The following is a 13,100-nucleotide window of genomic DNA, read 5'->3' as shown; positions in this document are numbered from 1 at the left end:
ATTCCTGGCTCATTATGCAGATTTTCTAAAAAGATTATTTCCAATAGTTGTTTCAGTTACTTTAAAATTGTATGTTGTAGTTTGAGATATGACGTAGCTTAAATGAAAACTATCTTTATTGGATTAAAAAACCATTGTAGTATTAGAAAGGGGAGTAGAACAATAACCCATCCTGGGCTCTGTCGTTGGTGTGCAGGTGGGAATCTTCGCTTTGCATGACCCCTGACCAGGCCCTCAAGCATGCCTGGATTCATGAGGCACAGAACCTCAAGCCATGGCCCAGGCTCCAGACCTTGAGAAAATCCAGTTTCAGTTTTCCCTCTGAGTCAAGCAAAAACAAGGTTCAAGGGTGTCATCATTCCACCAAAAGTACAAAAGGTACATTTCTCAAACAGCCAGTCCTGCTCCTTAGGCCAGGAGCCAGGCACTTCTGGAGGACTTTTTCAGTTTCTCTGAACTCAACCTTGGAGAACTCATTTCTGGTTACACCATGACTGGCTCGCCATTTCCTATTTTGGGGATTTTCATCCTCCAGGAAAGTTGGCTTGATCTGAACTCTTGCTTTCTGCCCCTTGTCGTTAGGATTTTCCATTTTTCTCCTGTACTCAATTCTGTTTCACCTCCCTCCCTGTTCATTCCTTTGTGCCCTATAGATACCTGTGGAGTCACTGCCAATGGAAGACTGTGGCATCTCACAGATCTTTAACATACAGTACACCACAGTACAGGTCACTGGAGTTGCTACCTAGCATTAAATTCTGGCCTGACCATAACAGGTGTGGGCCCCTGGGCAATCTACTTATGAAAATGAGAATGCTTGTTCTGTAAGGTTGTGGAAAGGACCAAGTGAACTAGTAAATGTAAAATCCTTAGAATAATGCCTAGCATGTAAAGTGTGCTTTTACAAGTGAACTACTTTTGCATCATTGCAACCACAGTTTCCCCAAAGTGGCTTACAGCTTAATGGAAAGTTAGAACACACACTAATTCAGATGGAATGCTTATTCCTTCTGCCTTCTCTCTCCTTTGCAGGTGAGATCGGCAGAGACTACAGACAAAATGAAAGATGGTGCCACTAAGCCCTCTCTGAATCCCAGTGCTCAGCAGGTGTCTCTCCCACACATCACGGACACCATCCAGCTGTCTCCCATAGCAGGACCTCACAAGAGGCCAGAGGTCGCTGCTGGACAGGAGGCATCTGTGACCGCCAGAGAACAAGGCCACAAAGACTTCTCCCCAAAACACAAGCACTCTGCCGCCCATCCTGTGACTCTTGCTGAAGCTGTGTCCTGCTTCTTTCCACCGATGATTTGTTTTAGAGGCAGCTCATATTGTACAATACTTCACATTTTTATGCATAAATGTTTCAAAAGATTAAAACTATTCACATGAACAACTGGCATGTTTCGTCTTACGAGGGACGGTTGGATGTCCTCACGCCTATACTCACTTTTAGGTGTGAGTGTACGCTCGGGATATTTTTAGGTACTCAATGTTATGGTGTCAATAGAACGTTATTATTTTTTTTCTTGCCCACACCTGCCAGCTTATATCATCAGGATTCTTATTTGAAAATGATAGAAACTGAATTCAACTTACTGTAAACAATAAGAAATACTTATTGCTTTATATTATTGGGGAATCAGGAGGAGTAGACGTGGTTTCAGGCACAGCAGAATCTAGGAATTCAAACAAGGTCATGGTAAGATCATCAAGGTCATCCATTAGCCTTGCTGCTTTTTTTTTTTTTTTTTTTTTTTTTTGGTACCGGGGATCCAGTACCAAAGGCGGCAGGCGTTGGAACCACTGAGCTAAATCCCTAGCCTAGCCTTGCTTCTTTTTACTACCTGGTTTCATAGTTTCCATTTTAATTGCTGCATAAGGTGACATCATGGATTTGGATGAGGTTCCCCAGGGAAGATGACAGCATGAGCCTGGGAGCAAGAGAAAGTCCCAGGAAAGATAAATATATAAGGAGTTGACAGAGCAGAGCCCCCCAAGAGACACAGAGAAATAGAAAAATTAGCCAGAGGAGGAGGAAGTTTCTAGAAGGTAAAAAGGATGACAAATATAAAATTCCACAGAGAAGCTGAGAATGGGAAACGTTGCGTACATGCACGACGTGGGCTCGCAGTCAAGTAACATCGAAAGCCACAGAACTGGCCCCGGAACTGGGTCTGGGGAACTTCTGTTGCAGTTCTGTGGTGCTGGGGTGGAGCCCAAGGTGGCGCACAGGTCAGGCAAGCGCTCCATCACCCGGTCGCCTTCCGGCCGGGCCTTTTCCAGGTCAGAGCGGGGCTGGGCTCATGAGAGGCAGGAATGAATTCCTGATGAACGTGGCTCATGCTGGGACCCTCCCCGCCCGGGAGTCGGCGCCTCCACCTTCCGCTGCGGTCTTTCGTTCTTTAGGCATTCCACCTTAACACCCACTGGATTCCAAGAAACCAAACACGTGGAGCCCTTTCACTGTGATTTTTAATTTATGTCCTTGCTCTCATGGACAGGAAAATCTCCAGAGTCAGCGACTGGCAGATGTCGGGGGAGGGCAGCGGGAGGGGCTGCGCCGACGGCGAGGCCCGGCCCGGCATGTGAGGCCCGGCCTGACGCCTTCACAGGTTCGCCATCAGCCAGTCTAGCAGCTGCATCCGCGTCACGTTCCCCACAGCCTCGTCCAGCTGCCGCTCCTTCTCGTAGCGCAGCACCAACCGCAGAACCTCCCCGACGCTGCGGCCCTTTTCCACGGCGGCCGCCGAGAGCTGCAGCAGCTGTGGAGAGCAGAGAGAGGGTGGCGGAGGTCAAGACCCCAGCAAAGGCCGGAATCCCCCCATTAGAGACTGGAAGTTGGTGACATCACCCTTCATTCAAAGAAGAGGCTAGTGATCACCTGCCAAGATATGCGAAAGGTGATTTCTCATCAAGATGCAAATCTTCCTCTCTTTCCTCTCTAAGGTGATGCTTCCCGTAGGTGTTTGTCAATAGTGTTCTTGCTTTCTAAGAATTCTACAGCTCTAAGCACACACTAGTATCATAAGCCGTCTCCACTTTTGTCCTGAGACCAACAAGGAAAGGTGGACGCCACCTTCCACGTTCCATAGACCCGAGGCCCTAGACTATGAGGGCAGGAGGCGCCTCCCACTACATTCCGACCTCGGGAGATACTGCCCACCAGTGACAGGCTGGTCACTGCGAACCTGCTGGTAACTCTCAGAGCCAGAGTGCAGTCCAGGGCTCTGACTCTTGAGTTTAGCCCTCTTTGCAGTAGAAAATGAGAAAGAAAAGCCGAAATGACTGTGTATTGTGAACACAGTACACATGTGTTGTCATTCATCTGAACTCCTAAAGGCCACAAACTAACTCAAGGAACCAAGTTTTTATTTTGTGTGTTCTACTCTTTATAGGAGTCAACGGTCCAATAAGTGGGCCAGGTATCATGAGCTTTTTCCGGAGAAATTTCCACACAAGAGACTGATGTACATAAGGACATTCCTGAGACAAGGGGATGAAGTCTCCAAAAACCAAAAAAATGTTAAAAATGGAAATGTACAGCTAAAAAAAGTACATTAAAAACCTAAGATAAAAACTTACTGAACAGACTAAATGCCAAAGACAAAGATGAGAGAGATCAGAACAGGTTTTTTCTCTCGAGAGGGCAAAGGACTGGGTATACAAATGAGGAAATACCCTTTTCACTGTGCACTTCTAGACATTGAACTGTACATACACTACCTATCCAAAAGTAAATAGGGTCATTTAGAGGAAGTGGGCCATGGTGCCTCAGAGCCACCAGGTTCAGCCACCTGTATCAGCACAGGGACATTTGCTTACATTCATCTTTTCCCCCAAAAGTCATTGTTAGGTAGTTTTTTGGAGTTTATGTCATCTAATTGCTCTTAATACTAATGCTCAATGAGAATTTATTCATTAGTTGAAGTTTATTCTGGTGCCCTGCCTTTTTGCTCTCTCCCTTTAGTAAAATAGTAGATGACTGTCTTTATCTTTAGAATGGGTAGAATTGTGGACGAAAGTCTGTCGGCTTCATTTTAGATACATATATTACAGTCTAAAAACAGAAAGTACAGTGCATGGCACGGATCACGGGATTGATTTAAAACACTACTCCAGAACCAATGCCCTCGTCACACACGGCACACACGAAGGCTCTGTAGGTTCTCATCGGTCTAAAGTTTTGGCTGGACTATGGCCTCCCTCCCTCATTTTTACTTGCCAAGTATCCACACAGTGGTCTGTTTCACAGATTGAAAGCCTGGCGAGGAGACCGGCTGTCCTGCCACTTCTCACAGTCAAGAGATAACCCGAAGTTGGGGGGGTGTGCAGATATGCCCCACGCTCCCAGCACCTCCCCTCCACTCTGCAGCAGTGCTCGAGCACTCGTGCATGTTATCCACACCCACTGTCCCTTGGGCGTGCAGTCCTGAGACTCGCTGGGAGACTTTGGTGGGAGTTCGAGGGCTTGGAAGACACACTTGCCTTTATCATTAGTGACAGTGACAGGTCAACTTCCCATCTGCCTTTACTCTCACTTCTCAACAGATTTCAAACTTAGGGTAGGGGCAAGAGAGGTGTTATTTCTTGACTTCCTCCACATCCTCACTCCATGTGAACAACTTCAGAGATTAGTGACAGGTTTGAAACAGCCGTAAATCAAGCCCATCGTCTCCCTTTTCAACCCATCCTAGTGCTACTTCCCAAAACTCCACCTTATTCAGGGCAATTCTATTTTACCCCAAAGTCATCCTGAAGCCTAGACCTTAATCTGCTTCCTTCTCCAAGTCTCTTGGAAGCTCCTTATTCATGCACTCCCACTAATAAAAGCAGAAAACAGAAAATATCACTTACCCTTTCTTTTTCCTTTTGATATGTCCTGGATCGGGTAAGATCTAATTTTACCTACTCATTGTCTCTGCCTAGAGGCATGGTCTTCAAGTTCTGACTGTTCCATTTAACCCTTTTTGTGGTTCTGTTCCCATTCAGAAAGCAAACAATATGCAAAGTCCAAATTAACCCTTTCCAAGTCCCTCTGACCTCTGTCCTTACCTTCTCCTGGATCCCCTCATCATCATCACCAGCAAAATACAAAATCGGGACATTGAGTTCAGAGGCCGCTATCCACTGCAGGACAGCTTGCAGCTGCTTGTTCTGGATGGTGTCTGTTAGGTTATGGTTGCTGACAATCACCTTGGGGGCCGCACACCCTTCAGGCAGCTGTCCCGACAAACCCCTCAGCTCGCTGTGGATGTTCTGGTAGGCGTTCTGCAGGACAGCCTCTGCTGTCCCTGTGCCCTTCACTGGTAAGCATTCATATAAGCTCTCTGGGAGGGCTGAACCTGACCTGCTGGCATCCGCACACTTATCATCTCCCAGCTCTACCATGGAAGAGTCGCAGGACTTGGCAATGATGACACACAGCTTCATCACCGAGTCCGTGAGCTGTTCCACCATCTGCCCACTCATGTGGCCATCTACGTGGCTGGTGAACATCTTGGTCAGTTCAGAGAAGGGACCTCCAGCCTCACTGTCCTCACATGGCTTGGCAGAACAAGGGGTCACGGGTCTTTCGTACTGGCTGCCACCTTCTTCCTTAACCTGCACCTTGTGTTCGGAAGTATGGTCACTCTTGAAAATGGTCTCACTAAGTAAGTTCTGGATAAAGTTGAAGAAAACACTCATGAGATCCTTCTTTCCTGATTGCTCTTGGTCACAACCCTTATGAGGATACTTAAGGTTGGACTCATTGGGAGCTGCACAGGGCTTGTTGTGGGGGAAGTTGGTGGTGCTAGCAGCTTCAAGGAAGCTCTGTGCATTCATTCTTCCTCCCTGGGCCAAGTGGTACTGGATCAGAAGTAGGGCAGAAACAAGCAGGTCCTTGGCCCAGGAGTCTGAATCACACATGGAACTCTCGAGATCTTCTGGATGGTGCAGAGTGGGGGTGAGGTTGCAAGGATCCTGATCTTCAAAGGGAATGTCTGGTGTAGGGCTGTCCTGCTCCTTGGGTGCTGCAGATGTTGCATGCTTGGGACCCGGAGATTTACACTCTTTATGATAGCTTTTATGCCACATGGTCAGTCCCTCTTTGATGATGTGTTCACCTAGAGTTTCCATGCATGTCTTCTCCTTCTGTGGTTTGCATGTGGAATACATCTTTTCTCTCAATTTGGCTTCAGATTTCATTGAAAAGTTCATGTTCCGGCACTTAGGGTCACCTGTTCCCTTCATGGAGATGAGGGAATAACTCTCGGACTTGTCCTTGGCTCTCCTGATAGTCTCAGGGATTTTCTTGGCAAACACCACATTGTAGAGTTTCCTCAGCATGGCGTCCATGATATCAGTGGCCTTTTGACTCCCATGAGAGAAGAGACTCCTTTTCACAGCTGAGACAAAGTCTGTGTCTGTCATGAGGGTTCCTGTGACATTGTGGAGGCTAGCCATGAAGGAGTCAATGAGATCTGAGACAACCTCTTTCGCATGCTTGATCAGGACTCTCTTCAGCAGGTTGGTGGCGATGGTTGTGTCTTTCATTTGGATCTTCAGTGTCTTCATGATGGACACCATATCGGACACCACACTATTGGCATAGGTCATGATCCCTTGACTAACAGAAGGTGTGAAGTCATTGGGCCTTTCCTTCCCTTGGAATAGCTTTCTCTCCCCAGGTAAGGACCTCCCACCCTCTTTGGCATCTCCCAAAATTTGAGATTCAATCATTTCCTTATGGAAGAAAGACTTCTTAGAAGCGGGCTTGTCACCTGGACACTTGCTTTCCTTGGTGCTCTCCTTGATCTTTACAATGCTCCTGTATTTCAGATTTGGGGGACTCTGTGATTGTGAGGCTCTGTCTCCAGAGCCGGGGGTCTTGTCGGGGTCAGTGTTCTTGACACATGCAGAGACTGTTTCATTCACCAACTCAGATGCGACTGTGGTCAGGCTTTTCTTGGGTGTGGGTTCATCTCCAACATACATTGACTGGTGGATACACTTTTTTACAGAGCCATCGATCTTCTCATTAATCTCCTTGCAGGCCATGGCTATGACTAGATTTGTGAGGCGGTTTGTGTAGAAGGAGACTTTGTCTACTGAACTCCCATTACCAGCCTGGGAAGGGTTCTCTTTGTGAGTCACCTCAAAATGCAATCTTCCTGGACTGCCCTGGGTGGTGTTGTTGTAATAGTCCACAGAGAAGCCTTTGCGCGGGTCTCCGGGGTTGGCAATTTCCTCACCAATGGATGGTTCTCCAGGTTTGAACCTAGCGTCTTGGAACTCTGCTGTGCTCTTCTCCAGGTTTCTTCAGAGCCAGCTGAGCACTCTGACAGGATCTGTTGGGGCTTCCTTAAAAACAGACAAGGTTTCATCTGACTACAACAAAGTAAAGGCATGGGTCATTCAGCACAACCTCAAAGCCTGTTACCCAAACTGTCACCCCCCCAGGCTCCTCCATCATGGCAGGAAAAGCAGCCTACACTTACCGAGTGCTTATTGGTACTGGGCACTGTTCCAAGCGTTTTAAGACTACCACCTCATTTAATGTTATTCTCATAGTAAACCTAAATGCTAGTTTATTATCTTCATTCTACAGGGAAGAAATTGAAGAACTGAGAGGTTGGTTTCTACTCTTTTGAAGCTGTATAGCCAATTGTTGATGCAGTAGGAATTCCAACCCGGAGCCCACATTCTCAGTCCCTGCGCACACAGGGCCTTGAACCATGTGTACCAGTAGATGCTGAGGTCATCAGCCACGTAGAAGAGTCAACATTTGAACTGGATCAACAGATACTTCTCATGTTGCTATTAATTGTTACTTCCTAGGGCTTATCTGTTTTTGTTCAGTCTCTTATGAGTACAGTTTTCCAAAAAATGAGAAAATTCAAGGAAGATTGTGCATAATTAATCATCTGTGAGGGGACACAAGCACAATCTTAATACCCTAAACAGCTTCCAAAGGAGTAGATGGTATCAGTTAAATCAATTTACGATGAGCCTGATTTACAATCCAGGAGCTCATATTGGTGGGCAACTCACTGGTTTTGTGTGAATGCAGACTGTGGGATGGATCCTAGTTGTAATGAGCTCATGGACATATGTGTATGCTTACATATTATAATCTGTATGTGGAAAAGTGTTCACTTGAACATAGAATAAAATAATGTCTTATTAATCACAGTATATCAAATGTGCAGGAGCCTTGTAATTATTGGACTTCATATGTCTATTTAGAAAAGAGCCTGGGTGTCGTGGCTGATGCCTGTACTCCCAGCACTCGGGAGGCTGAGGCAGGAGGATTGCCATGAGTTCAAGGCCAATCTGAACTACATAGTGAGACCCTGTCTCAAAAAATGAAAGAGAGAGAGAGAGAGAGAGAGAGGAAATGACCATGAGTATTTAAAGAATATCAGAGTGATTTTATTCCCTAAACATTAGTATACCTCCAAAATAAATAGTGTATCACCAAACTAAAATTTACCAGCTATTATTTGTAAAATACTTGTAATGTTTGCAAGCACTGCATTAAATACTTCATACACATTCCATTTAATCTGCAGATTCACGCTGTAAGGTAAGTTTTACTCTTCTAGTTTCACAGGTAGGAAAACAGAAGCTTAGAGAAACTGGACACCATGGCTAGCATCTCCAGTCCTGCCTCTAAACCGTGCTGTCTGTCCCCGTGTGCCCCACGTGTGTCTGGTAACTTGCCCCGCAGAGAGAAGAGTGGGCCAGTCTTCACAGAGCTGGTCTGAGCTGCCCACCACTGTGTCAGAGTTAGGGAAGTTCCTGGCTTTCAAACCCTCCTCGGTCCCCTGGCTGTAAATAACAGCTACTCCAGTAGAAAAGGCGGCCTCCATGGGGTTGCATGGCTGTCTGCAGTACACTCTTCCACACTGCCCAATTGCCTTTCTCTTGGAGCTTTTCACAACTCTGAATCTGTCGCTGATCGACCACAAGGCTATTCTATAATGTTGATACACATGTAAGGGGGGTCTGACTGATCGCCCTCACTGGAGAAAGGTCCCTTGGGCCCCCCTCTGCACATGTGGCACAATGTTTCTGACATGTTTTTGAACCTCACCAGTTTCTTGTTAGTGAATTAAATAAAATCTTCAACATGTGTTCACTTTTACATACATATGAGAGTCATTAGCTTATCTTCCTCTAAAAATGATCTATTTATTTTTAACTTTTGTTTTTTGAGGTAGGTCTTGCTATGTAGCTCAGGCTGGCCTCCAGCTCATGGTGATCCTCCTGCCTCAGCCTCCCAAGTGCTGGGAGTACAGGTGTGCACCACCACACCTGGCTAAAAATGATCTTTTGACAGATTTGGAAGTCTTCCAGCAAGATGCCCAGCAGTCACCCAATGAAGGTAAATGGCGTAGAGAGAGGCGCCGAGAGGCCTCTTTTCTTGGCTTGCAGGTGCTCTGTTTTTCTTATCATAGTTTTCTTCTCTGCAGTTTCCACTCTGGCCTGTTCATGGCCAGTAACCACCTGTGGCCACGGTGATGGCATTCTGACTTACTGCCTGAACTCATCTCGTGGATGGGTAATGGTTTATCTCTACTTTGCTGAGTGGCAGACACAGGACATCCGCTAATATTTTTCCATCTCTGCTTCAAATCAGTTAAGACGTGGAGCTCACTGGGAAGGGCAGCACCGAGACGGGGACAGGCGAGTCCTGTTTTTACTTCTGACTCTTGAGCTACACGCTATCTCTATCAGTGCCTGTATCACTGTGTCTGGAGCTCAGGAAAGCATTAAATGTAAACAGTAGTGTCTCTTTACCTCCACACAGTACTAGTAAGTTAGTTTATAGTTTTTAGAGGATCTCTATTCCAATCAGATTATATGCTTTTAGTAATTTGAATATTCTTGAAATTCTCCCAAAATACTGAAATCAAATTTCTGATATTTCAGGGGAAAAGTATTTTTATAGAGTGTAGCCCAGAAACATTTTATGAAGCTGCTTTTCCATACTTTAGATAAGTCTTTAACTTTTCTGGTTTATCAGTGATAGTACACTAGAAGCACACAGTTTCACTTGACTTTGCTATGCTCTTCATAAACGTATACAGGTTATAAAGATCCAGTAATCTCTCATTGCTTCTACCTAGCATTTAAGGGCCCAGGGATTTAGCTGAGAGGTTCTACCACCTGCCCTGCAAGCACAAGGACCCAAGTTCAATCCCCAGTACCAAAAAAGACTCTGAACAATATAAATTTGTGCTTAACTTCAACAGTTATTATGTCTTATATTATGTCATCTTGATGATAATTTTCTAATACTTTTATACAATTTAAGACACTAGATTGGTGAGCCACATGTGGTGTCCCAGCACTCCAGAGGCCGAGGCAGGAGGATTACTGTGAGTTCGAAGCCAACCTGGGCTATACAGCCTGACCTTGTCTCAAAAACAAAAACAACACAAACACTAGATTGGTATTAAATTCAGATAGTTAATATAAATTCACTAAATACATTTCTAATAAGATAAAATACTGAAACACTGATGGCTGAGCATAAAGTTTATATGCTTTTGCTTCTTATTTTCGTTACTGTGGAGGTACTACATCTTTGCATCTGTTGATGAACGTGTTAATTTTGGCCACTTAATGACGGCGTGCCTGTGAGAAGTTGGCTTTGTGGGTGGGCTGGTTTCTGCTTGTCTGCCTTTAGTTTGGTGATACACCACTGTGCCTCGCTCGATTTTCTTTGAGACAGAGAATAAAAAGTACCTTTATTGGGGCCGGGGGTTTAGCTCAGTGGTTCTGCCGCCTGCTGTGCAAGCACAAGGACCCGAGTTTGATCCCTAGTACCAAAAAAAAAAAAAAGTGCCTTGGTTAAAAGTTACAATTAAAATGAGTGTTGGAGCCTAGAGGACCGATACTTTTAGAGGAATCTGCCTTTCTGGGACTTGGTGGAGACAGTTTCTCAGGCTTGATTTCCCAGCCTCAGGATGGCACATAATAGAGGCCTTCACAAGTCCATTCTGCTATTCCCCAATAACAGTTTCCAGTAAAACAAACTTAACATAGCAGATCCAGTTGTCGTGCCTATGTAAATAATCAAGCCAAATCTGATGGACCACCCTTATTTTGTGATCAAGAGAAATATTACTTTGACATTAAAAAAAATCAGAACAGAGGAAATTGTTGGGGGAGAAACTTGTGCTCCAGGGGAGAACTATATATTGCCCACAGTCTACATTTAATGGACTAAGCATCATCTGCAACCTTGCGCATCATCCGGCTCTGATTCCGTGGAGCTGGTTTACAATTCTGTGAGCTATGGGTAACTGATACATGCAAATTCTGCCCAGGGGAGCCTCTGCTGGCCTCCCTCCCCCTCTGCGGAAGAGGCCAGTTTGCCTCCTTTATATTCATTTTAATATTCCCAATGTACAGGTATCCTTTTCAAGTCTCCTTTGAATGGATGGTAACACCTCACCAATTTCCTCATTACTGTGTTAAACAGCATCTTTAATATGTATTTTGTATCTGTATGGGAATGCTGAATTTACCCTTTTTGATAATTATCTTTCAATGCCTCTAGTTATTTTCAGACAGGCACGTGAATTCACAAATAGGTGTGTTCCCATAGCTGGGCTGTACTATGAACAGGAAAGCTTTATTATAATATAGATGTAGGGTTTATTCTTCCGTTCATCTACAGAATGTACAACAACAACAGCTACAACCCCACAGCACAGCATAGAGCTTTACAGTGGTGTCCACAGAACTGTGTTAGTACGCCTCATTTACAGTTTTTGTTGTCTATGTATATTATTTTAAATTTAAAATGTATGTACCCTACTGCATTGTTCTACTGGAGCCACAAGAAATTTGGAAAATAAGAGCTGACCAAGCCACAGTGACTGACAGAAAAACCAAGTGCCACCTTTTCCTCTTCCAACAGCACTTCCCACCTCCATCCCTTCAAACTCCTTTGGTTTCCTGTAATGCTCCTCCTGTTACACAATAGAATCCTGAGCAGCTGGGGAAGGAGGAGCCCAAATCATTCTGAATTTTAAGGCAAGCAAAGTTTTATACCCATTAAGGAGAAAATGAAAGGGGTTAATGAATTTAATTTTCTGTGCTTAGCCTTTTTCTGCTTCAGAACTTAGTTTATATTATGTAAACTTCCCTGTCCTGTTTCTCATCTCCACGTCTGACTCAAGCATAGTTTACACAGTTTTCTCTGACCACCTCCCATTTTGAAATGATCTATTCTTTAAACAACTACAGCAACTACTGTCCAGATTCACTTGGCAAATAATCATGAACTGCCTTTTGTTAATGCATAAGCCTTTAAATTGTATTCATATATTGCAGTACTGGGAATTGAACCCAGGATCTCAGCATATGAGGCAAATATTCTTTTTCCTCCTTTCTCTCCCTCCTCTTCCTGGCTGTCATGGGTTGAGCAGCTTTCCTGAGCCAGGCCCTTCCACCTTGCCATTTCTGTACTGGAGCCCACCAACTATGGACTGAACCCTTTGAAATAGTGAGCCCCAGTAAAACTCCTATACATTGTGGGTGTTGAGTATTTTGTCCTAGTGATGTGAAAGTGAGTAATACATCTCTCACTGCAAACCCACACTTCTTTGCCTTGCTTTATGACTAGCTGGGGATGGAGCCTTTAAATACTTTGTTAGTAGTCGGCTTTGTCAACAGAAGGCGCTGGAGGGGCACTGCGCAATCACAGCTGGAGGAGAGGGTTCCCTACTGGTTTGCTTGTACCTTCTGACGAGCTCCTGGTGGCAGCCACTCTGTGTCCAAGGAGACCAGAAGCAGCCTTGGCTGAGGGAGAGGGAGACCCTTTGAGCTCTTAGCTTCTTTCTTATTCTTTCTCTCATTTAGAGGGGAGGAGCTGCTTTCTGAATGTGCTATTTCTGGAACTCCTAAACTCCTTTTTAATCTTTTAGTAAGTAACTGCCTTTTACTAGTAAACAGTTTTTAACATAAAACAACTGGTGTGGTTTCTATCTTTTGACTGTGCTCTGACTGATACTAAGCATAGAATAAGTGTTGAAGGGTGACGGTAGAGTGACAGTGTTACTGAGAGGAGAGCTTAGAGTTCTCAGAATTCTAAGGCAACC

At 45.0% G+C, this 13,100-nt stretch overlaps 2 protein-coding genes across 3 annotated transcripts in view; one reads left to right on the top strand and one right to left on the bottom strand.

Moving 5' to 3' along the window:
• Positions 1-1,211, top strand: part of Dyrk4 (dual specificity tyrosine phosphorylation regulated kinase 4) — a 39,657-nt gene extending 38,446 nt beyond the window's left edge. The window contains 3 exon segments of the mRNA XM_087213590.1: positions 48-69; positions 159-378; positions 1,033-1,211. Of these exon segments, the coding sequence (XP_087069716.1) occupies positions 48-69; positions 159-378; positions 1,033-1,079 (289 nt within the window). The 3' untranslated portion in view covers positions 1,080-1,211.
• A 1,252-nt stretch (positions 1,212-2,463) lies between these two features.
• Akap3 (A-kinase anchoring protein 3) overlaps positions 2,464-13,100 on the bottom strand; it is a 19,500-nt gene continuing 8,863 nt past the window's right edge. The window contains exons 3-5 of one of the 2 annotated variants that reach the window (XM_021248048.2): positions 10,738-10,811; positions 5,056-7,344; positions 2,464-2,765 (exon numbers count right to left, since the gene is read on the bottom strand). In XM_021248048.2, the coding sequence (XP_021103707.1) occupies positions 2,610-2,765; positions 5,056-7,041 (2,142 nt within the window). In that variant the 5' untranslated portion in view covers positions 7,042-7,344; positions 10,738-10,811 and the 3' untranslated portion in view covers positions 2,464-2,609. The remainder of the gene's footprint in view (positions 2,766-5,055; positions 7,345-10,737; positions 10,812-13,100) is intronic. The other variant, XM_004869369.3, reaches the window with a different exon arrangement.

This window comes from Heterocephalus glaber, unplaced genomic scaffold, assembly GCF_053883595.1.
Source record: "Heterocephalus glaber isolate CG9 unplaced genomic scaffold, H.glaber_assembly_v1.0 deba00001444, whole genome shotgun sequence".
Taxonomy (NCBI): Eukaryota; Metazoa; Chordata; class Mammalia; order Rodentia; family Bathyergidae; genus Heterocephalus; species Heterocephalus glaber.
The sequence above is the reverse complement of the archived record's forward strand: the minus strand, read 5'-3'. Positions and strand labels throughout refer to the sequence as shown.